This window comes from Urocitellus parryii, chromosome 9, assembly GCF_045843805.1.
Source record: "Urocitellus parryii isolate mUroPar1 chromosome 9, mUroPar1.hap1, whole genome shotgun sequence".
Lineage (NCBI taxonomy): Eukaryota > Metazoa > Chordata > Mammalia > Rodentia > Sciuridae > Urocitellus > Urocitellus parryii.
In genome coordinates, this window is record NC_135539.1 from 20,467,013 (window position 1) to 20,487,075 (window position 20,063).

The following is a 20,063-nucleotide window of genomic DNA, read 5'->3' on the forward strand; positions in this document are numbered from 1 at the left end:
CCTAGCTCAGAGCTTGTTTATAGGGCCATTTAATGGTTTATGAAGTAGCCGGGTGCAGTGGCCAATGCCTGTCATCCGAGCCGCTTGCTCGGGAGGTTGAGGCAAGAGGATAGGGAGTTCAAAGCTAACCTCAGCAACTTAAAGAGGCTGAGGTTAGCAACTTAAGTAACTTAGTGAGACCCTGTCTCAAAATAAAATATAAAAAAGGGCTGAAGATGTGGCTCAGTGATTGAGTTCCCCGGGGGTTCAACACCCAGTACAAAAAAATAAGTTTATCAAGTGAATAACTAAAAACATCACTGATCTAATTAGTACTTTTTAAACCTTTAGTGAGTTATAAGCTACTGGGAATCAGCAACTCAGTCTCATTAATCTGAGTTAGAGTGCCTAGCCATGGATCTAATTATGAGCAATTTCAGAATCATAATTACTGTTCCATTTTGTCTCTTGATCTGTAATGTGTACAAGGACCTACTCCCAGCTTCCCAGGGAGAAAAAACAATGTGATTACTTACTAAAACAAGGATTTGTGTTAGTGAAGCCTCCAGCTCATGTCTTCATTGGGAAATCATAGGGATGGACTCGGTGGTCTCTGAGTTCCCCTTTTCCAGTTTGAACTATCTGATCCTGAGACAGTATGGAATTAGAAAGGGCCTCTATCTCTGTGTCAGAAAACATCATTTTGAGTCTCAGCTCTGTCACTATTACAGTGGCCTTACTCCAGTAAGTCAACCTAAATCTCAGATTTCCGGTCTATAAATCAATTCATTCATTCAAAAGAAGATTTTGAACATCGGAGTCCCAGGCACCGCAGGTACAGTACCAAGACCATGAAAAAGACTAGGCCTCTGCTCTTGCAGCCACAACAATCAGATGAGACCTGTATTGTTGGGTTGTCTAAGTTACAGAAAAAAAAAAAAATGATGATCTTAATAGGACCCCAGTTTTGTCAAATCCAACACAAACTCTGAATTTTTTTTTTTTTTTTTAAGACTGAGAGCATGTTTTAATTAAATGCAGCCAACATCGCAGCTTCCGCATTTCTCAGGTGAGGTGGGCTGGAATTCTGGCCTCCAGGCAAAAAGACAGAGGACCTGTGTGGCAGAGTGGTTGGCAAGATTAGGTTCCGTATCCCACTTCTGCAGGCCTCTTGTCCGAAATACACTAGGCTGGGAGTCCGGACCCCTGGGTTCACCAGCTCTCAGTAGAGCCGAGTGACTTCAAGTCATCAGCCACCCCCCAGGCTTGGCTCATCTACAAGAGGTCAGAAGCAGGTCTTCCAGGGCCACTGTGAAACAGGGATGAGGTCACTTATCACTAGAGCAGAGCTGGCTCAGGGAGGTAAACTACAAAGACCGTGTGGAACCGCTGGGCGGCTGCCCCTGGGGCTGCAGCCCTCGCTCCACAGGCCAGGCTCCGTCTGGTTCTGTCCTGGCTCCAGACACTTTCGCTGGGTGGCTCTGGCATAATCGACTGCCTCGCCATCTAGGGGAGGATGTGGATAGGCTCCCGGGCCGCCTGGCCGAGCCTCCCTCCCCTCCGAATGGAGCACAGCGAGCGGGCGGGGGACGCGGACCCGGGCACCGCGGCGGGAAAGCCGGGCGCGCGCGGGGCGGGTCGCGTGACGGCCGCGAGCCTGCGCGGGGGCGGGGGCGGGGGCGGGGCCTGGCGCGCGCGGCCCCGCGGGTGACAGGGCGGGCGGGAAGGGGCGGGGCCTCGGGCGGGGCCGCCGGGGAGGGAGGGGAGGAGTGGAGATGGCGGCGGCGGCGGCGGCTCAGGGGGGCGGGGGCGGGGAGCCCCGGGGAGCCGATGGGGTCGGCCCGGGGGTCCCGGGGGAAGTCGAGATCGTGAAGGGGCAGCCGTTCGACGTGGGCCCGCGCTACACGCAGCTGCAGTACATCGGCGAGGGCGCGTACGGCATGGTCAGGTGAGGGGGCGTTCCGGGGGAGGGGGCCGTATGGGGAGGGGGCTTCAAAGGAGGGGAAAAACACGTCCCTGTGTTTTCTGGGACATGGAGGCTCCAGGCGTCCCGAAGAGACAGGGGACTCTGGGGGCTTGGGGAGTGTCCCAGGGAGGGGGCCTTGGAGTGCTTGGGGGGGGGGGGCGTCGCCTACATCCCCCCCTGTAGGGGCTTGGAGGCTTTGAACCAGCCCTTCTATAATGAAGTGAGGGGCATCTAAGTGACGTGGGGGAGTTGTGAGCACCTTGGGGACCTTAGGGACACGGGATGAGGCTAAGAGCATAAGTATTGGCGAAGGGAGAGTGAAGGACCGTTTTTTGGGGGGCAGAGATGCCTTGGGTTCTTGTAGTGAGGCTGGGCCAGGGAGTCTGGGAGAGAAGAGCAGGGCTCAGGGTGGGGCATGGCTTTGCACCCCCCTCCATCCTGTCCCACCAGGGGCCTGATGAAGGATGAGGGTGTCAGCAGTGCCTTCCTGCATCTTTTGGTTGGGGTCTGTGACTTCTCCCTGCCAGGCTGTGTGCTCTAGGCCTTTTGTTCCTATGAGAACAGCTCTGCTGTCCAGCTACCCCACCCTGAAACCCACCCCTTCTTATCCTTTCTTTCTGCCCCCCACCAACTGCCTCCTCCTCACAGTTTTTGCCTCATCTATCTCCTCCACTCATCTCCCACCCCTGGACTACCCCTATCTAGAGTTGAGGGAGCCCAACTTGGGAAGGGCAGAGAAAGGGTCAGGGCAACTAGAATGGAAGCGGGTAGAGGAGAGGGGAAGTCAGTGAGTGGTCAGTCTCTTCCTCTGTTTGTGAAGTCACTGAAAGGCCGCCTGGCTGGTCCCCAGCTTTCTCCCTAGAGATCCCAGGCTTTCACAGCAGGAAGGAACCAGCATTGTTTATGATTTGGCCAGAGCCCTCTCCTGCTCCCTCGCCTCCCTGCCAAGGCTTGGGTGGAGCCACCAGGCCTGGATTCCCCCTTTGTAAGTCCAGCAACATCTCCCTGACCCCTTTTCAGCTCAGCTTATGACCATGTGCGCAAGACTCGAGTGGCCATCAAGAAGATCAGCCCCTTCGAGCATCAGACCTACTGCCAGCGCACACTACGAGAGATCCAGATCTTGCTGCGCTTCCGCCATGAGAATGTCATAGGCATCCGAGACATTCTTCGGGCACCTACACTGGAAGCCATGAGAGATGTGTATCCTTCACCTTGGCCAGCCTGGCCAGGCACAGCCTCAAAGCTGGGCTGGGGAACATTGGCTTTCTTTCTTTTTCCATCTTCCCTACCACCCTCCAAAACAAACCCAGCAAAAGAAACTTTTCAGCAGAGGAGAGGCCATAGAGCAGAAGAGGGCTCAGGTCACTCCTGGCCTGCTATAGCCTGGCAGGGTGGCCTTGGACAAGTCCTTCTCTGCCCACTGCCCCAGTGGGGTGGAGGGTGGCTGGGCAAGATGGTCTCTATGGGAGCTTTGTCTTCTGACATCTATAATTCTGTGATATGACCCAGCCTCTGCCCACAGTCAGTTCTTGCTTAACAGACTGATGATTCTTTCCAGTCTGGGTCCCCAGACTGGAAGGAAGGCAGTAGGAAAGAAAACTGCCTTTTCTGCTGGCCTACTCTGTGACAGGTACTGTGTGTGGCAAGTGTTTTGACAACTTTTATTCTATCTCCCAGCTGCCTTAGGAGACGGACCTTATCAGTTCCATTTCAAAGATGAGGAAACTGAGGCCCCAAAAGCCTAGAATCAGGTGTTTCTGTTGCTGCCTTCTTCCCTCCCCCAGATGGGAACTGGTCCTTCTTTCCCTGAGACTTCCCGCTCAGAGCCCCACCTTAGTCACCTGTGGACTTGCACCTTGCCCTGGGAGCTACAGCCCAGCCTTTGTTACCCTCCCTCAGTATTGCCCAGCTAGTCTACTTCCTGCCTGGCTTGGTTGTTAGCAACTTGTAACACCCATCACCTCTTCCCCACCCACCCCTGCCAGTCCCAGGCCTCCACCCGAAAGTAAGGATTTGTTTCACAGCCTCTGCAGCCCTCTACCGTGTAGACAGAAAATCTCCACATCCCAGGTTGCTTTGTGACCTTGAGCAAGTCCCTGCATCTCTCTGGACCTCCCCATCTATAAAACAGCAGGATTGGTCTAGATGTTCTCTCTCAAAGAAAGTTCTGACTTATTCTCCCAGAGGCAAGCCAAGTGGCATTTATTTCTTTATTTATGTTTAATCTTTGTTTTATCTTCAAGTATAAAAGGACATTTACTCCTCCATCTTCTGATGTATGGCCAGGCACTCTTATTTGAGTAGGAGCACGCTGTTGGGAGTGTCTTCTCGTTTTTCTGGCACAAACCATTCCCATAAGGCAGGCATTTATTTTTAAGCAAACATTTATTGCATGCCAGATGGTGTTCATACATTATCTCATTTAACCCCCTCAACAGCCATGTGGCTCAGGCTTTTATATTAACAATAAGAGTTGATGTTTGCTGAGCACTTCCAGTGTGCCAAGCTCTGGACTGACTGCTCTAGAGAGGTCATCTCCTCTAATATTCACATCTACCCTCTAAAGAACAGTTACTTCCTCTACTCGCCAGGTAAGGAAACCAAGGCACAGACAGGCAAAGATCATAAAGCCAGCAAGGAGCAGAATGGGGATTTTGGACATCAGTGGGTTAATTCCTGAGCTGCTGCTCTTTACAGTTCAAGCTCTTCTGCCTCCTGCAGTTTATTAGTATCCTCACTTCCCCATTAGGGAAACTGAGGCCACAGAACAGAAATGCCTTGCTCAGGGTCACCAGCTGAGATGCAATAGAGGCTCTGAGCCTTGCCCAGCTGGTGAGTCCAAGGGGCCAAGGGTCCCCTGCAGGATGGGATGTGTGGCCTACTCACCAGAGCATGCTTTCCTTAACAAGTGCCTCCTGCCACCCCCCACCTGGGGGTCTCTGGAGCCATCTCAGCTATATTGTGCAGGACCTGATGGAGACAGACCTGTACAAGTTGCTCAAAAGCCAGCAGCTGAGCAATGACCATATCTGCTACTTCCTCTACCAGATCCTGCGGGGCCTCAAGTATATCCACTCAGCCAATGTGCTCCACCGGGATCTAAAGCCCTCCAACCTGCTTATCAACACCACCTGCGACCTTAAGGTCAGAGGGCTGAGTGCCTTCCCTCCTCCCCTGGGGCTGCCAGGTGACCAGAAGCTTTGGAGCATGGCAGGCAAGGGAACAGCATAGATGAGGCGTAGCGGGGTGACTGCTTGGGCCGTGGCAGTCTCATACCCAAGCTTAATAGCCTGGGTTTGATTCCAGATCTGCGATTTTGGCCTGGCCAGGATTGCTGATCCTGAACATGACCACACTGGCTTTCTGACGGAGTATGTGGCTACACGCTGGTACCGGGCTCCAGAGATCATGCTTAACTCCAAGGTAGGAGAGCTCCTGACCTGTGAAGGGAAGCCCTGGAGCCATCTCTGACCCAGGCACTGGCCCCTGGCCCCTGTGACACAGGACACCTACCCTCTGGGCCTTGGCCTCCAGAAAGAGCAGAGTGGTTCCTCCAGGTCTCTGCACTCTGCCCTCTGCCTGGTATTTGACCCAGACAACAGGGCCTTGCTGAGGGCAGCCCAGGAGCCCACTACTTTCCCTCCCCAGGGCTACACCAAGTCCATCGACATCTGGTCTGTGGGCTGCATTCTGGCTGAGATGCTCTCCAATCGGCCCATCTTCCCCGGCAAGCACTACCTGGACCAGCTCAACCACATTCTGGGTGAGGGAGCCCTGGCTAGCTGAGGGGGATTAACTTATCAGAAGTGAGATTTCTGGAGGGATCGGGGTCAGAGGTGTCACAATGTGTGGAGTCCCTCCAGCATCTAACATTGTTTCAGCAAGGTATCCCCATTTGACAGATGGGAAAAGCAAGGCTAAACCCAACACCCAAGAAAGTGTGGGAGCCAGGATTTGAACCTAGGGCTGCATGAGTCCCAACCCCTTGCGCTTCTCCACCATACTGTTGGCTGGGAGGTGACTCTGAGGAGTTGGGGCAGGGGGGTGGGCTGGGGCTCTTATCCTGCTTCCTTGGCCTGTTCATTCCCAGGAGAAGGAGGTTTCTCATCAAGACCCCCATCTTACCCACAGGTATCCTGGGCTCCCCTTCTCAAGAGGACCTGAATTGTATTATCAACATGAAAGCCCGAAACTACCTACAGTCTCTGCCCTCCAAGACCAAGGTGGCCTGGGCCAAGCTTTTTCCCAAGTCAGACTCAAAAGGTGAGAGAGACTCAGGTGCTGGAGTGGGCTAAAGCCTGGATGTGGAGAAGAGTGGGTGATCCCTACAGCTGTCTGAGTTGACAGGCTTCTGGGAACTGGGCAAAGTGATGCTTCTGGGAGCTCCTCCAGCCTTTCTTTTGACCCCTGCCTCCTGTGCTTCCTTAGCTCTTGACCTGCTGGACCGGATGTTAACCTTCAACCCCAACAAACGTATCACAGTGGAAGAAGCACTGGCTCACCCCTACCTGGAACAGTACTATGATCCCACGGATGAGGTGCGCCAGCCACCAGCAGCAGGGCAGGCAGGCAGGCAGGCGAGGGAATAGCTATCCCCTAGTGCCTGTGCTAAGCTTTACTGTCTTTGCTACCCCAGCCAGTAGCCGAGGAGCCCTTCACTTTTGACATGGAGCTGGATGATCTACCCAAGGAGAGGCTGAAAGAGCTCATCTTCCAGGAGACAGCCCGCTTCCAGCCAGGGGCCCCAGAGGCCCCATAACCTGGACAGATGTCCTTACCCCCTGGGGCCTGGTGAGTGGCCTCACTGCCCATACACAGCCTCACCTTAACACAAGGGTGCCCAGCATGCCTCAGAAAAGTCACAAATGTGCTTTACACTATGATCTATATGTATGGTGGTAACAGAAGGCCTATGAGGCCCGCCTGGGCCCTGACTCGTGGCCCACCAGTCCTTCATGACCCAGCCCTGTTCTCCAACCCTATATGTTTCCCACTTGTTAACACCCAACCCAGAAACCACTTCAGACCCCCATAAGTCACTTGGCTCTGAGGAGCCAAGGCAGCCTTTGACTCTCCCTGTGTGGGCAAAGAAGCAAGTGATGCCATGATTGCTTTGGGAGGAGCCCCACAGCACCTGGCTAGCCCAGATGCCAGGCTTCCTCACACCTGTTTCTCAGGTCAGCAGTTCACACACCTGAGGGGAACCTGCTGGGACTACTCCCACCCACACTGCACTCCTTCCCTCCTCCAGCCTCTTCCTTGGCCAGCTATGGCTGATGGAAGGAAGGCAGACACACCGGGGCCCAGGCCTCATCTCTTGCACTGAACAAAAACTGTGAGATGTCGTGCAAGACACCTTACCTCTCTATGCCTCAGTTCTCGGAGGCCATCTGATTATGAGAGCCAGCCCCACAGAACCCTAACCACTGTACTGAGAGGTTAATGAGCACCCACTTATGCACTTAGCCCTAGCACCCTGTGATGGGTGCTGGTGGTATTCCCACCTACAGACAGGGAAGCAGACACATTGCACCAGATGTGAGGGTGAAATGGGAGGTGCCTGGGTCAGGGTGCACTGGGTTCTCTCCCAGCACTAACAGCTCTTTCCTGCCTGCTTCCTCCTCCAGGCCCTGCCTCCTGCCTGCCCCTTCCCCGCTGGACTGTTAGAAAATGGACACTGTGCTCAGCCCAGACCCCTGCAACCCAGGCCAAGGGTGGGCCTGGCTACCTTCTCTCACTCTGCTGGGGTCTCCTGCTTCAGGCAGGCCGAGGTTCCCTCTCACCTCTATCCCTGTTCCCTTTCCCCACCCCACCCCACCCCATCCCACCCAGCCGTGGGCCTAAGGGGCTCAGTGGCCCCAGAGCAAATCTCTCTGCTGCTCTGCCTCCATCTTGCCCAGTCTCTGGAAGTTCTGGAATAGAAAGGCCCTGGCTGCCCCAGGATCTACCCAGGGGCAGGGGCACTAAGTAGGGCAAGCCCTGTCCCAGTCACCTCATTAAAACTCCACCCGTTTTCCCTGAAGGAACATTCCTAAGTCTCAAGGGCTAGTATCCCTGAGGAGCCAAGCCCAGGCCTAAACCCCCTCCCCCCTCAAAGCTGCCACATTTAACGCCCTTGCTGCTTCTGTGTGTGGGTGAGTGGAACTGGAGGCGGGGGCACGTGGAGAGTCCCGTGCCCCTGCCCACCTCCCCGTGCCTGTATCTAATATATAAATATAGAGATGTGTTTATGGATCACCCTGGTCTGTCTGTGTGCGCCGCCGCCCTCTCCTAACCAACACTGCCTGAAGACTGAGAGCTGCAACCCAGCTGCTTCCCAGCTGTGCCTTTACATGGCCCTGGTGACCTTTGGTACCAGTGGCCAGGGTTGAGGATGGGTTGGGTATAAGGAGCTCCAGACTCCTAGAAAGAGTGGGGTCAATTTTCCCCTTAGTCACTGTCCTCTCCCTCTCTAATGGCTTCCTGTCTAACTGGCTGGGGGGTGATTCGGGGGTGACTCAGTGACCCTACACACCCCCAGATTCTCTAGAAATGGCAAGGGCCAGTGTGTTGTGTACCCTGGCCACAAGTACCCATGAAAGGGGGGACACTCGTAACAGACCCTGAGGTGTGGGGACATGTTATTCCCCTCCCGGCTAAGGACAGAGGGGTGCCTGGGGCTATAAGGCCTGGGCTGCCTGGACTCTTACCTCTACCCCAGCCCCAGGGAGTCCTGCAGCCTGGCTGCCTGCCAGCTACACAGCAGCAGGCTCAGCAAGTCCCAGGGGCGTGGTGTCGGCCAGTAGCAGAGCCGGCCTACACCAGCCAGGCAGGCAGCAAGGCTGCAGTCCATTGGGACAGCCGCAGTCCATTGGGACAGAGCATCGGGAAGGCAGACAGGAGTGTGGCCATGAGCCCTCTGCTGTACTATGCCCTGCCTGCCCTGGGCGGCTATATCACACTGTCCATCTTCTTCCTGCGCCGGCCCCGCCTGCTGCACACACCCCATGCCCCAGTCTTCTGTCCCCGCCTGGTGGCCCACCGAGGAGGTGAGCTGGGAGAAGAGCTGGCAGCTACTGGGGGTGGAGTGAAGCTAGCAAGACAGGTGCCACCACAGTGGGCAGCACAGAGGGGCAGGATGCTGGAGGCAGGGCCAAGACTCTGGTAGGAAGAGAGCTGGGGCAGGGCCGAGCAGGGAATGGGGAAGGAGAGGCCAGCAAACCTGGGCTGGCGGTAGACGAGACTGAGGCCGAAAGGAGGCCAGCAACTGGGAAGGTGGCTGATAAGGTCGGGCCAGGACCAGGGACCCATCCCAGCCACCCCCCGCAGGCTCCGGAGAGCTGCTGGAGAACACCATGGAGGCCATGAGGAAGTAAGTCCACCTCCCGGCCACGTGGCCACGTAAGGTTGTCACAGTTGTGTACTGTGGGACACTCAAGAGTGCCATTCGTGTCCTAATCTGGGTGTCTGGAGCCCCCTAGAGGTGTGCAGGTGTGCACAGGAGCAGATAGATCCCTCTTCTCACTTCTGTCCTGGCCTCCCCAGAGCCCTGAGATTCCTGCCATGAATTCTGCCCACATGTGCCCACATCTAGTGTGGCCTGTCCCTGTCCCTGCACCCCTCTGATCTTTGCTCCCATAGCGCCATGACCCAGCGAGCAGATCTCCTGGAACTCGATTGCCATCTGACAAGGGATGGTGTGGTGGTAGTGTCACACGACAAGAACCTGTCCCGCCAGTCAGGCCTAAATAAGGATGTGAGCAGCCTGGACTTTGAGGTAGGCCACGCCCCCACGCCCAGAGTTGCCATTTCTCCAGTGTGCGCCCCTGACCACATGTTGCCTGTTCTCCCAGGAGCTGCCCCTCTACAAGGAGGAGCTGGAGGTTTACTTCTCACCAGGTAAGAGCAGGTGCTAGGCGAGCTGGGGCCACCTTCTTGGGTCCTCCTTGGACTCCTGCCCCCATCCCACCAATGCTTTTCTGATCCTGCTTCCCATGTCCTCATTTCTAGGCCACTTTGCCCATGGGTCAGACCGGCACATGGTGAGTCTGGAGGACATGTTCCAGAGGTTTCCACAGGTGCCCATGAGTGTAGAGATCAAGGAGAAGGATGAGGAGCTCATTTACAAGGTAAAAATGTAGTCGGGGTAGGGGCATAGCCCAGGCCCGAGAGAGAAACCTGGCTCTGTCATCCTCCCTCTCCTCCTCCTAGATAGCAGACCTGGTGAGGCGCTTTGACCGCAATGAGATCACCATCTGGGCCTCGGAGAAGAGCTCGATCATGAAGAAGTGCAAGGCTGCCGTGGGTCCCTCTTCTTCCCTGCTCCATGGCTCCTCCTCCCAGAAGCTGGAATCCAACCTACCCAGGAGGCTCTAAGCTGGAGGGGTCTGGGAAGCTCCTTAAAAACTTAAAAAGGGGACTCCTTAACAGGATTTGGAGAGGTGGGGCAGTGGGATTGTGAGCCCTGGACTAGTAGTAGCAATGAAGAGGGCACCTTCAGGCCTCCAGCATTGGCCAAGAGGTGATTAGGGCCTCCTGAATGTCCAGCATAGTTCCCCTGCAGCCCATGCCTCCCCTCTGCTCCCCCAGAAGCAGATAGATCCCCCTTCTCACTTCTGTCCTGGCCTCCCCAGAACCCTGAGATGCCACTGTCCTTCACGATAAGCCGAGGATTCTGGGTGCTGCTACTCTATTATCTGGGGCTGCTGCCCTTCATCCGGATCCCTGAGAAGTTCCTCTTCTGCTTCCTGCCAACCATCATCAACAGGTACCAGTGGTGGACCTGGGCCCCAGAAAAACAGGCCCCATTCAAGCCACATTTGCAACCCTGAACCCAACCAGCTCAGAGTCTGCTATGGAGGAAGAGCCCCAAGCTCCTTTGATGGTTCCTTGGATACCATTCATTCATCCAAATTCATCCAAAATATTTCTGGACAGCCTTTTCTGGTCCTGTAGCAGTTAAGCTAGTAAATAAGAATCATGGGTAGGTCAGGCCTTCAGTGAACTTATAGTCTGGCTTATTCAACATCTTGGTATTCAGATTCTCAGAAGGAAAAAGTAAGGAGCTTCCTCAGGCTGGAGTCAGGATTAACAAAGGAGCAATTGGGCATAGTATCCGGAATAGGGTACTTCCCTGGCTCCCAGGCCTGGCCCCTCCCTTTGCTTTTTTTTTTTTTTTTTTTTTTGTACCAGGGATTGAACCCAGGGGTGTTTAACCACATCCCCAACCCTTTTTGTGTTTTGAGACAGGGTCTTGCTGAGTTGCTTAAGGCTCAGTAAATTGCTGAGGCTGGCTTTGAACTCACAGTCCTCCTGCCTCAGCCTCCCCAGCCAGTGGGAATACAGGCCTGTACCACCACACCTGGTTTTTCCTTTGCTTTCTAACCACTATGGTGGTTCCCCAGTGCTCTCTGCTACCCTCCATTACGCTCAGCCAACCCCACAATCCCTTGCTACAAAGCTTTGTAAATGTAACTTTTTATACAGGATTTGCAAAATGTTTCCACATCTTTTGGTGTATTTGATGCTTACTTTGCAATGCCTCTAGGAGGTATAGGAGTCATGGCCCCCATAGTATCCATAGAGAATCAGAGGCTCAGAGAGTTTGTCCAGGGTCACACAGCTGTTAAGTACAGATCCCAGGTGCGTCCTAGGTCTTACTCCATAGCTTGCCTTGGAATGCTGTAAAACCCTCTAACTCTAAAGTCACCTCTGGAGTGGGATAATTAGCGACAAGTAGTCAACCCATTAAGCACTATCTGGCCTCAAGAAGCTCACCAGATACCACCAGGAGGACCTCCAAGTGGGTTGTCCAGCTTTGGAATCCAGCTGTACCCCAGCCCTGGCGTCAGCCCCACCACTGATTTGCTTCGTGATCTCCAGCAAATCCCTTTAGTTTGCTAAGGCTCAATTTCCTTGTCTATAAGACAGTAGAACTAGGCGTCATGGCACATGTCTGTGATCCCAGCAACTCAGGAGGCTAAGGCAAGAAGATTGCCAAGTTCAAGACCAACCTTAGCAAATTAGTGAAGCCCTAAGCAACTTAGCAAGACCCTGTCTCAAAATAAAAAATAAAGCTGGGCACAGTGGTACATGCCTGTAATTCCAGAGGCTTGGGAGGCTGAGGCAAGGAGACCATTAGTTCAAAGCCTCAGTGACTTAGTGAGGCCCTAAGCAACTTAGCATGACTCTGTCTCTTAAAAAATAAAAGAATTTAAAAAAAAAAAAAGGATTGGGGATATGGCTCAGTGGTTAGGTGCCCCTGGGTTCAATCCCCATATCAAAAAAAAAAAAAAGTGAGATGGGGGGCTTACCCTTGAAGCATGGATTTGGGGATCTGGGAGTAGCATCTTGCTGAACAATGGGTGATTATTCCTTTGGGCAACTGCAAAAGTTCTTCTGCAGGGACAGGGCTGTACCCCCATGACAGAGGGAGATCCAATGGGCTGACCCCATCCACCTTCTCTTCACAGGACCTACTTCCCATTTTCCTGCTCTGGGCTGAACCAGTTGGCAGCTGTGGTTTTAAAATGGTGAGATGGGCAAGAAGACTGGGTGGAATGTCCCAGTAGCAACCTGCTACCACCCTCTCCTTTGTCCTGTCTCATCATCACCTTTGCCATGCCCCCATCCCCAGGATCATCATGAGAAAGAGTCTGATCCAACACTTGCAAGAGCGAGGGGTGCAGGTGAGAATATGAGCACCACTTTGGCACAGGCCTGGCATCAGGGTCCCAATCTCTGCTGCTGATGGTGGCATCACTTGGGCAAGCCATATTATCTTCAGAGTCTGTTTCTTTATCCACAAAATGGGGAGAATGGTATACATAACCCTCCTGGGTATGTAACTGGTAATAGGAGACGCACTGTGAAGATGATGCATGGGAAGATGACCATACTGTCCTGATCCCTGAGGATCAGCTTTAACCAGGTCACTTAATTAGCAAACCTTGTTGAGCATGTTCCAGACTGGGGATGAGAGCTTCCCATCAAGCGCAGGGGAAGGAAACAAGCAGGCCAGACCTGCTTTACATCACCTGTTGAAAAACGGAAGCAGAGGGCTGTGGGCTGTGAGATCTTGAAGAAGAGAGGTGTGAGCAGCCTAGGAAGTATGGGAGGAAGCTGGCTCTCAGGGAGCAGGAAGGCCTGCAGGTGTGAAGGGTGGAGAGGCAGAAGACCAGGCTGGCAGAGACACTGGGAAAGCTCCCAGGCCACAGCCTGGAGGAGGTGACCAAGAGTGGCCCAGGCTCAAGCAGGCCTGCTAAGCCCAGAAAGGAGTGTGGACTCCAGTCATAGGGAAGGGAAGCTTTGGGGGTCTTCTAAGTAGAGAGGGCTGATCCAGTTTTGGTTTTCTGAGTTTTGCCTCCATATGAAGAAGATGTTGTGGCGGGGTGGAGTGGAAGCAAAGTATCATAGGAATCTGATGCTACTCTGGACAGGTCTCAGGCTTAGGTGGCAGTAATGGAGACAGGTGGAAGAGGACTTGGCTAGTGACTGGATGTGGGGTGAGTGAGGCCCTGGGATAACAAGGCTCTTTCTGATCAGCCCTCTTATGTCTCTCATCTTCACTATCACTTTGTGAGTTTGGACCATCACCCTCGTTTGTCAAATTAAGAAATCAACAGCCAGGCGCAGTGGTGCACGCCTGTAATCCCAGCAGCTAAAGAGGCTGAGGCAGGAAGATCACGAGTTCAAAGCCAGCCTCAGCAACAGCAAGGTGCTAAGCAACTCAGTGAGACCCTGTCTCTAAATAAAATACAAAAAATAGGACCGGGGATGTGGCTCAGTGATCAAGTCCCCCTGAGTTCAATCCCTAGTACAAAAAAAAAAAAAAAAAAAAATCAACAGCTGGGCATGGTGGCACGCACTTGTAATCTGAGTTACTTGGGAGTTTGAGGCAGAAGGATTGACAGTTGGTCAACCTGGACAGGGGCTGGGGATGTGGCTCAAGCGGTAGCGCGCTTGACTGGCATGCGTGCGGCCTGGGTTCGATCCTCAGCACCACATACCAACAAAGATGTTGTGTCCGCCCAGAACTAAAAAATAAATATTAAAATTTCTCTCTTAAAAAAAAAAAAACCTGGACAATTTAGGAGACCCTGCTCAAAATAAAAAATTTAAAGAGCCAGTGATGTAGGTCAGTGGCAGAATGCCTCTGGGTTCAATCCCCAGTACCTAAAGAGAAGGAGGAGGAAGAAGAGGAGGAGGAGGAAGGAAAGGGAAGAGGAGGGAGAAAAGGAAGGAGGAGGACTAGAAAAGAAAAGGAGGAGGAAAAGGAAGCAGGAGGACTAGAAAAGAAAAGGAGGGGGAGCAAGGAGGAGGGAGAGGAGGGGAGGAGGGGGAGGAGGAAAAGGAAGAAGAAATCAAGATATTCAGTGACTTCCTTGGAATAAAAATGCTGTCTGCACCTGCCTTTAGACCCACAGAAAGGCAGGGAAGGTTCAACATCAAGGGAGGGGGCAGGCTGGAGGCCCTGGTGAGCTGCCAAGTGTTCAACAACTGGCTCCCTAAGAGGAAAGATTAAAAACCTGATTTGAATATTACTTTCTCTGATTTAAGTAATCTCACAATGGCCAATGTCAGGCTACCAATGCAAAGTCATTAAATGTAAAATTAAGAAGAGATGTGCAATAGCACACCATTGTACAGTAGTCCCATCTTATAGATTCAGCAGATACCGATGACCTCAAGAACACAGGAAACAGAGCTGGCTGTGTGGTCCACAGCTGTAATCCCAGTGACTTGGAAGGATTAGGCAGGAAGATCACAAATTCAAGGCCAGCCTTAGCTACTTAGCGAGATCTTTTCTCAAAAATAAAAAATAAGGCTGGGGATATAGCTTAGTTGGTAGAGTGCTTGCCTCACATGCACAAGGCCCTGGGTTCAATCCCTAGCACCACAAAAATAAATAAATAAATAAATAATTTTAAAAATAAAAAATAAAGCACTGAGGATATAGTCAGTGATAAAGCACCCCTGGTTTCTAACCCTAGGATCCCCCCCAAAAAATAAAAGAACATAGGAAATAGTAAAATAATAAGTAGTAAGTATTGATAATTGATTGCCTTTGTTTTAAATATTTTTTTTAATTGTGAACTTATACAGTTTAGCTTTTAATAATGGCTATACTTAAGAACAAGTTTGCAAAATTCTTGAAAGTTAATCAGCTTCAGCACCACTGCTAGGCCGTCTGCAGAGGAGAAGGAAAGCTCCTCCCATAGACTCCAAGATATCAGTAGGGGGTAAGGGGAAGTGTGAGGCATAAGAGGAAGTTCTGTGTAAAGTTATTTGGAAACTAATAAACCCCTCCCTCCACATTCAGGTAGTGTTTTGGTGCCTTAATGAAGAGTCGGATTTTGAAGTGGCCTTCAGTCTGGGGGCTACTGGTGTCATAACAGATTATCCCACAGCCCTGAGGCGCTACCTGGACAACCATGGACCCGTGGCCCCAGCCTCCTAAGTCTGAGTTCCTCTCCTCTGTTTCTCTTCCTGAAAAATAAATATTTTCTTTTCACTCACATAGTGGTACATGGAGTGAGGGGTGGAGGATGGCTTCTGGAACACTGTCAAGACTGCAGAGAGGGACAGAGCCTGGGGCCGCAGCCTGGGGCCCTAACCAGCCCAGCCACTGGTTCCACTACATTCCAGATCCAGAGTAATGCCACACCCAGTGCCAGCTTGGCCTCCACTCTCAAGAATGTCCCTTACAGGGTCAACTCGGGTGCCCTGGCCCCTGGCCATGGCTAATGGTTCCATTCTCCTTTAAGAGCCCCAAGCACACAGCAAGGCACTTGACTTCCCCCAAGTTTTGCCCCTGTGGGCCTCAACAGGCTGCAGAGGATGAACATGGGTGAGTTCATAGGTCTGTCTGTACCGCCATCTTACCAAGTTCCCATGCCCAGGTCTCCTCCAGTCCTGAAACCTTATTCATTCAATGAAGGGAGACTCCCACTGCACAAATACTGAGTGTGAACAAGTCAAAGCAAGGCAGACACATGACTTAAACAGACATTTTCACTAGAGGCGCCCTAACCCAGCCTGAGGGGTAGGGAGCACCCCAGGAGGCTGCCTGGATGGAGGAGGTGAAGTTCATCAGTAGGACATGGCTTCTTCCAGGGCCTGTGCTCCCAGGAGCCCAACAGCAAAGGATAACTTTAGCTCTTCCCTTCTAAGAGATAGTTCATCTCTTAGAAGTCTGTTCCTGGTGGTATGGCAAAGGCCAAGGAGTTGGCCAAAGTGAGTTGTTTTGCCTCTTACCAGCTGATCAGCTCGAGAGAGATGCTAGACCTCTCTGGGCCACAGTCTCTGGTAAAAGGGAGACAATAGGAGAGACTGCCTTAAAGGATTGCTGCAGAGATTACGGGTGAGGCGCCGGCCGTGGAGAAACGCAGATATGACTATTATTTCCCGGGACCGGACGTGCTGGGACCCTTCTCCTAACCCTGCGCAGGGTCAGGACCCTCAGATCCTTGCCTCTTCAAACACCGCGGGATGCCAAGGAGGTGACCAGGCCGTGGCCGCCGAGGGCCGCAGCCGCATTTCCGGGCCGGCAGCAGCCGGGAGCAGGGGGAAGGGCAGCGCAGGCCTGCGCTGGCCGCCGTGTGACGCGCCCCCTCATTTGCATACGGCACGCCGATTGGCCACGGAGGCCGCCGGGACTGGAGGCCGGCCCCCTCCCCCTCCCGCCGCAGCCGCGGCAGCAGCTGGTCTCGGTGTAAACAAGTCGAGGCGGCTGCGAACCCGGGCCGGGGGGGACGGCGCCCACCAGGAGCGCCCCCCACTCCCAGGCCAGGCCACCCCGCGGACCGGGGCCCCGCGCGCCCAGGCGAGGTGAGGCCCGCACCATCAGGGCTGCGCGTCACCCCGCGCCCCCGCCCCGCCAGCGAGGACTGCCCCTTTCCCCCGGCGCCCGCCCCCCACCCCCCGCGCCCCAGGTGAGCCCCGGGGTCTCAGGTAAGGCTCCGCGATACAGGTAAGATTCCCTCGGTGGAGATGAGGTCTCAGCGCCCCCAGGTGAGAGCCCCTCCGCTATTAGGTAACCCTCCACCTTCAGCAGGGCCTCCTGCCTCCTCCAGGTGAGGGACCTTCTCTCCAGGTGAACTCCCTGGACCCCAGAGTAGCCCCACCCGCAGTCCAAATGAAGTCTTAAGGATCTGCCAGTTCCTAACTCCCTGTGCTCCCCCCTGATCTGGGACTGACAGTCCATCCACTCTAAAGCCCCTTCCTCCAGCTTCAACTGCCAGGTCAACAGGGGTGAAGCTGGAAGCAGGTGGGTGACTCACCTTGAGCTCCTCCTAGCCTCAGTTTCCCTGCTGATGCAACCTGAGGCCTCCTCACTGAGTCAAAACTGAAACGACTCTGGTCCCTGGCGAGGCTGCTGGCTCTGGGGAAAGGAGAGAGCAGCCAAGTGTGACAGAGAGTCCCCATGGCTCTGGGTGTGCCTGCATGTGTGTGGCCTGGGTCCTGACAGTCCACCTACTCCCTCCCTGGCAGGCACTGGGCTCCCTCTGCTCCCCGTGGGCCGCTCCCCGCGTGGGGCCACTGCCCCTGGCCCCCGCCATGGTGCGGATTTCAAAGCCCAAGACGTTTCAGGCCTACTTGGATGATTGTCACCGGAGGTATAGCTGTGCCCACTGCCGCGCTCACCTGGCCAACCACGACGACCTCATCTCCAAGGTAACCAGGATACAGTTGAGGCTGGAATGGGAGGCTAGATGGGCTGTCTGGCAGCTCCCCACCAGTAACCCTGACCCCCTCCTCTCCCCTTCCCACCCTTTAGTCCTTCCAGGGCAGTCAGGGGCGTGCCTACCTCTTCAATTCTGTGTGAGTATCTGGCCCCCTCCTTTCTTTTTCCTGACCTCTGTTGTGACCTATGACCCCTGGTATCATGCTGAGACTCCCAGAGTCCCCTGGGTCAGGCAGGATACCTTGATCACCCCTCTCTTGGAATATAAGGCCAGATGCAGTGGATACAAGCTGGAGGAGGGCTCTGCGATGGTGGGACACTTCCTGAAACTGCCCCATGTCCCTGCAGGGTGAATGTGGGCTGCGGGCCAGCCGAGGAGCGGGTGCTGCTGACAGGCCTCCATGCTGTCGCTGACATCCACTGCGAGAACTGCAAGACCACTTTGGGCTGGAAATATGTGAGTCAGTTATTTTTGACCCCATGGTAACCTTTGACCTGACCTCACATCACCTGTTTCTCACAAGTGGTCAACTAGCAACTTTTCAGAGTGCATAGGCCCTCAGAGAGAAGCCAAACTGTCTTTTCAGCCCCTGACCATGTTTTCTTCTTTTGCATCCTACAGGCACTTGTAGAATTTTTCTCATAACCCACCCCTTCCTTCAAAGGCATCAGCATCTCTGTTTTAGAGATGAGGAAATAAGCCGAGTTACCATTTATTGAATGCTTATACACTGTGCACTTTTATGTGCCTGGCATATATTTCCCAGAGATGTTAGGTAATTTGCCCAAGACATAAAACTGATCAGAATAGGAATCAGAATCCTATTCGGTTCTTTTTTGTTCTTTCTTCTTAACTCCAAATCCTTGCCCACTGGCTTATATTATCATTCAGAAGATCAAAGAAGTTGCTCAAGATCCCAGAGCAACATGGAACTTGGGTCCACAGGCCTTCTCTTCCATTGCCACATTGCCACTGCTGCTGTCCAGGATCTGATTTCACTGCCCTGAGTCTCATTTCCTTATCTGATATTGGAGGATAAAGCCACCACCTGGCACCCAAGATTGTAACAGGGATCAGATTAGACGTAGCAAAGGAAGATGCTCTTGGGAATCTGTAAGGTACTGAATTGGGCAGGCATTGTTTGGAGTTCCTCTGTGAAGTGGGTACCCCAGATAAAACAGTCTGACCTGAGTTCAGCTCTTGTCCCTGCCACACATTTGCTGTGTGTCTCTAGACAAGTGGCTTGGCTTCTCTGGACCTCTGAAAAAAAAAAAAAAAAAAGAGGTAGCCTAGGCTAAAGATTAAAAACTCAAGTTTTTGAGGCCAAGCAGATAATGTGGATTTGCAAAAGGAATAACAGAGAGGAAGAGCAGGCTAGGATAAATGGGAGTAAGCGTGTGCGCCTATAGTATATTAAAGTTTTGGGGATTTTGTTTGTTTGTTTGTTTTGAGGCACAGGGATCAAGCCTCTCACATTCTAAAGTTATTTTCATGAAATTCTGTTATCCAAATAAAACCATGTGTAGGCTGAAATGGCCCTCAAGCCACCAGTTTGCTTGAGGACTATGAAATCTTTTAAATATTTCCATGTCTTCTCTGTTGAGACTGTCAGTGCTTTAAAAGTACCCATGATTCAGAGTTCTGTCTACTCCTTATTAGTGAGGAACAGCTCTGTGTCTGCGGGCAGGTAGCTTGGCTTCTTTGGGACAGTTTCCTCATATGTAAAATGGGGCCAATCAGATCCATTCCCCAGCCCTGTGTCTATGGTAAAGCTCTTGCTTCCCTTGCTTCCCGCCTCCTTTTTCAGGAGCAAGCCTTTGAGAGCAGCCAGAAGTACAAAGAGGGGAAGTACATCATTGAACTCAACCACATGATCAAAGACAACGGCTGGGACTGACCCCCGCTCCTGACGCATGTGGCTCCAGCCTGGCCTGGCCGCCAGGGGGCGCCACTGGCTTCCCTCCACCTGAAGGGAGCTCTGGACCTTCAGGGCCCCGCAGAGGAAGAATCCAGCTCCTGTACATATATTTTATTGCATGCACTGTGACCTTGGGGGGAGATCAGAAGGGGGGACGACACCCCCGCATTTCCCTGCGATCTGGCTGGCTTGGATCTCGTTTTTAACCCCTTCCAGTCCCGCCTGCCCCATAGATATGGCCTGTGTGCTGCTCTCTTGGCCCCAGTACACCGTCTGCCCTGTGAACTTCTCCCACCGAGCCCCTCTTACCCCACGCACGTCTGTTCCCCTCGTTCTGTAGCGTTTGTATATAATAAAACAATGAAGTGGCGACAGCCCCAGGCTCACGTGGAATCCGGGAGGGGGAAACTGGAGTAAAGACTCCTGCCCCTATAGACCTGTTCCGTTCCGGACCCCCGCGGGGCATGGTTCAGGCATGGCCTTCCAAGCTGGTCTCCACTACCTGTGGGATCATTGAGCCCACACTGGCCCT

The 20,063-nt window shown here is 53.3% G+C and overlaps 4 protein-coding genes across 6 annotated transcripts in view; 3 read left to right on the top strand and 1 right to left on the bottom strand.

Annotated features, from left to right (window-relative positions):
* Coro1a (coronin 1A) overlaps positions 1 to 17,353 on the bottom strand; it is a 67,563-nt gene extending 50,210 nt beyond the window's left edge. The window contains exon 1 of the mRNA XM_026380941.2: positions 17,209 to 17,353. Within this exon, the coding sequence (XP_026236726.2) occupies positions 17,209 to 17,353 (145 nt within the window). The remainder of the gene's footprint in view (positions 1 to 17,208) is intronic.
* On the top strand, positions 1,755 to 8,175 carry Mapk3 (mitogen-activated protein kinase 3). The gene is made up of 9 exons (XM_077802537.1): positions 1,755 to 1,927; positions 2,966 to 3,148; positions 4,903 to 5,092; positions 5,255 to 5,371; positions 5,597 to 5,711; positions 6,080 to 6,211; positions 6,377 to 6,486; positions 6,585 to 6,739; positions 7,576 to 8,175. The coding sequence occupies exons 1-8, from the start codon at positions 1,755 to 1,757 to the stop codon at positions 6,705 to 6,707; spliced, it is 1,143 nt and encodes a 380-aa protein (XP_077658663.1). The 3' UTR covers positions 6,708 to 6,739; positions 7,576 to 8,175.
* Positions 8,838 to 15,518, top strand: Gdpd3 (glycerophosphodiester phosphodiesterase domain containing 3). The gene is made up of 10 exons (XM_026380927.2): positions 8,838 to 8,976; positions 9,257 to 9,299; positions 9,569 to 9,704; positions 9,781 to 9,826; positions 9,938 to 10,056; positions 10,139 to 10,228; positions 10,561 to 10,694; positions 12,400 to 12,459; positions 12,564 to 12,615; positions 15,249 to 15,518. The coding sequence occupies exons 1-10, from the start codon at positions 8,838 to 8,840 to the stop codon at positions 15,384 to 15,386; spliced, it is 957 nt and encodes a 318-aa protein (XP_026236712.2). The 3' UTR covers positions 15,387 to 15,518.
* Positions 16,592 to 19,905, top strand: Ypel3 (yippee like 3). 3 transcript variants are annotated; one of them, XM_026380929.2, is made up of 5 exons: positions 16,592 to 16,756; positions 17,420 to 17,602; positions 17,706 to 17,749; positions 17,961 to 18,069; positions 19,421 to 19,905. In XM_026380929.2, exons 2-5 carry the CDS (start codon positions 17,486 to 17,488, stop codon positions 19,508 to 19,510), a joined length of 360 nt encoding a protein of 119 aa, XP_026236714.1. In that variant the 5' UTR covers positions 16,592 to 16,756; positions 17,420 to 17,485; the 3' UTR covers positions 19,511 to 19,905. The 3 variants fall into 3 exon arrangements, with proteins under 3 accessions (XP_026236714.1, XP_026236713.1, XP_077659189.1); XM_026380928.2 differs by lacking the exon at positions 16,592 to 16,756 and having other exon boundaries at positions 17,357 to 17,602; XM_077803063.1 differs by lacking the exons at positions 16,592 to 16,756; positions 17,706 to 17,749 and having other exon boundaries at positions 17,431 to 17,602.
* The last annotated feature ends 158 nt before the right edge of the window (positions 19,906 to 20,063 follow it).

Bases quoted from the DNA above. Each gene is read 5' to 3' on its own strand.
- Gdpd3 (XM_026380927.2), top strand. From the start codon at position 8,838: ATGAGCCCTCTGCTGTACTATGCCCTGCCTGCCCTGGGCGGCTATATC. The intron at 10,695-12,399 runs GTACCAGTGGTG...TTCTCTTCACAG, and splicing joins CTGCCAACCATCATCAACAG to GACCTACTTCCCATTTTCCT. The intron at 12,460-12,563 runs GTGAGATGGGCA...CCCCATCCCCAG, and splicing joins GCAGCTGTGGTTTTAAAATG to GATCATCATGAGAAAGAGTC.
- Mapk3 (XM_077802537.1), top strand. From the start codon at position 1,755: ATGGCGGCGGCGGCGGCGGCTCAGGGGGGCGGGGGCGGGGAGCCCCGG. The intron at 3,149-4,902 runs GTATCCTTCACC...GAGCCATCTCAG, and splicing joins CTGGAAGCCATGAGAGATGT to CTATATTGTGCAGGACCTGA. The intron at 5,372-5,596 runs GTAGGAGAGCTC...TTCCCTCCCCAG, and splicing joins AGATCATGCTTAACTCCAAG to GGCTACACCAAGTCCATCGA.
- Ypel3 (XM_026380928.2), top strand. From the start codon at position 17,372: ATGTGTGTGGCCTGGGTCCTGACAGTCCACCTACTCCCTCCCTGGCAG. The intron at 17,603-17,705 runs GTAACCAGGATA...CCCACCCTTTAG, and splicing joins ACGACGACCTCATCTCCAAG to TCCTTCCAGGGCAGTCAGGG. The intron at 18,070-19,420 runs GTGAGTCAGTTA...CTCCTTTTTCAG, and splicing joins CCACTTTGGGCTGGAAATAT to GAGCAAGCCTTTGAGAGCAG.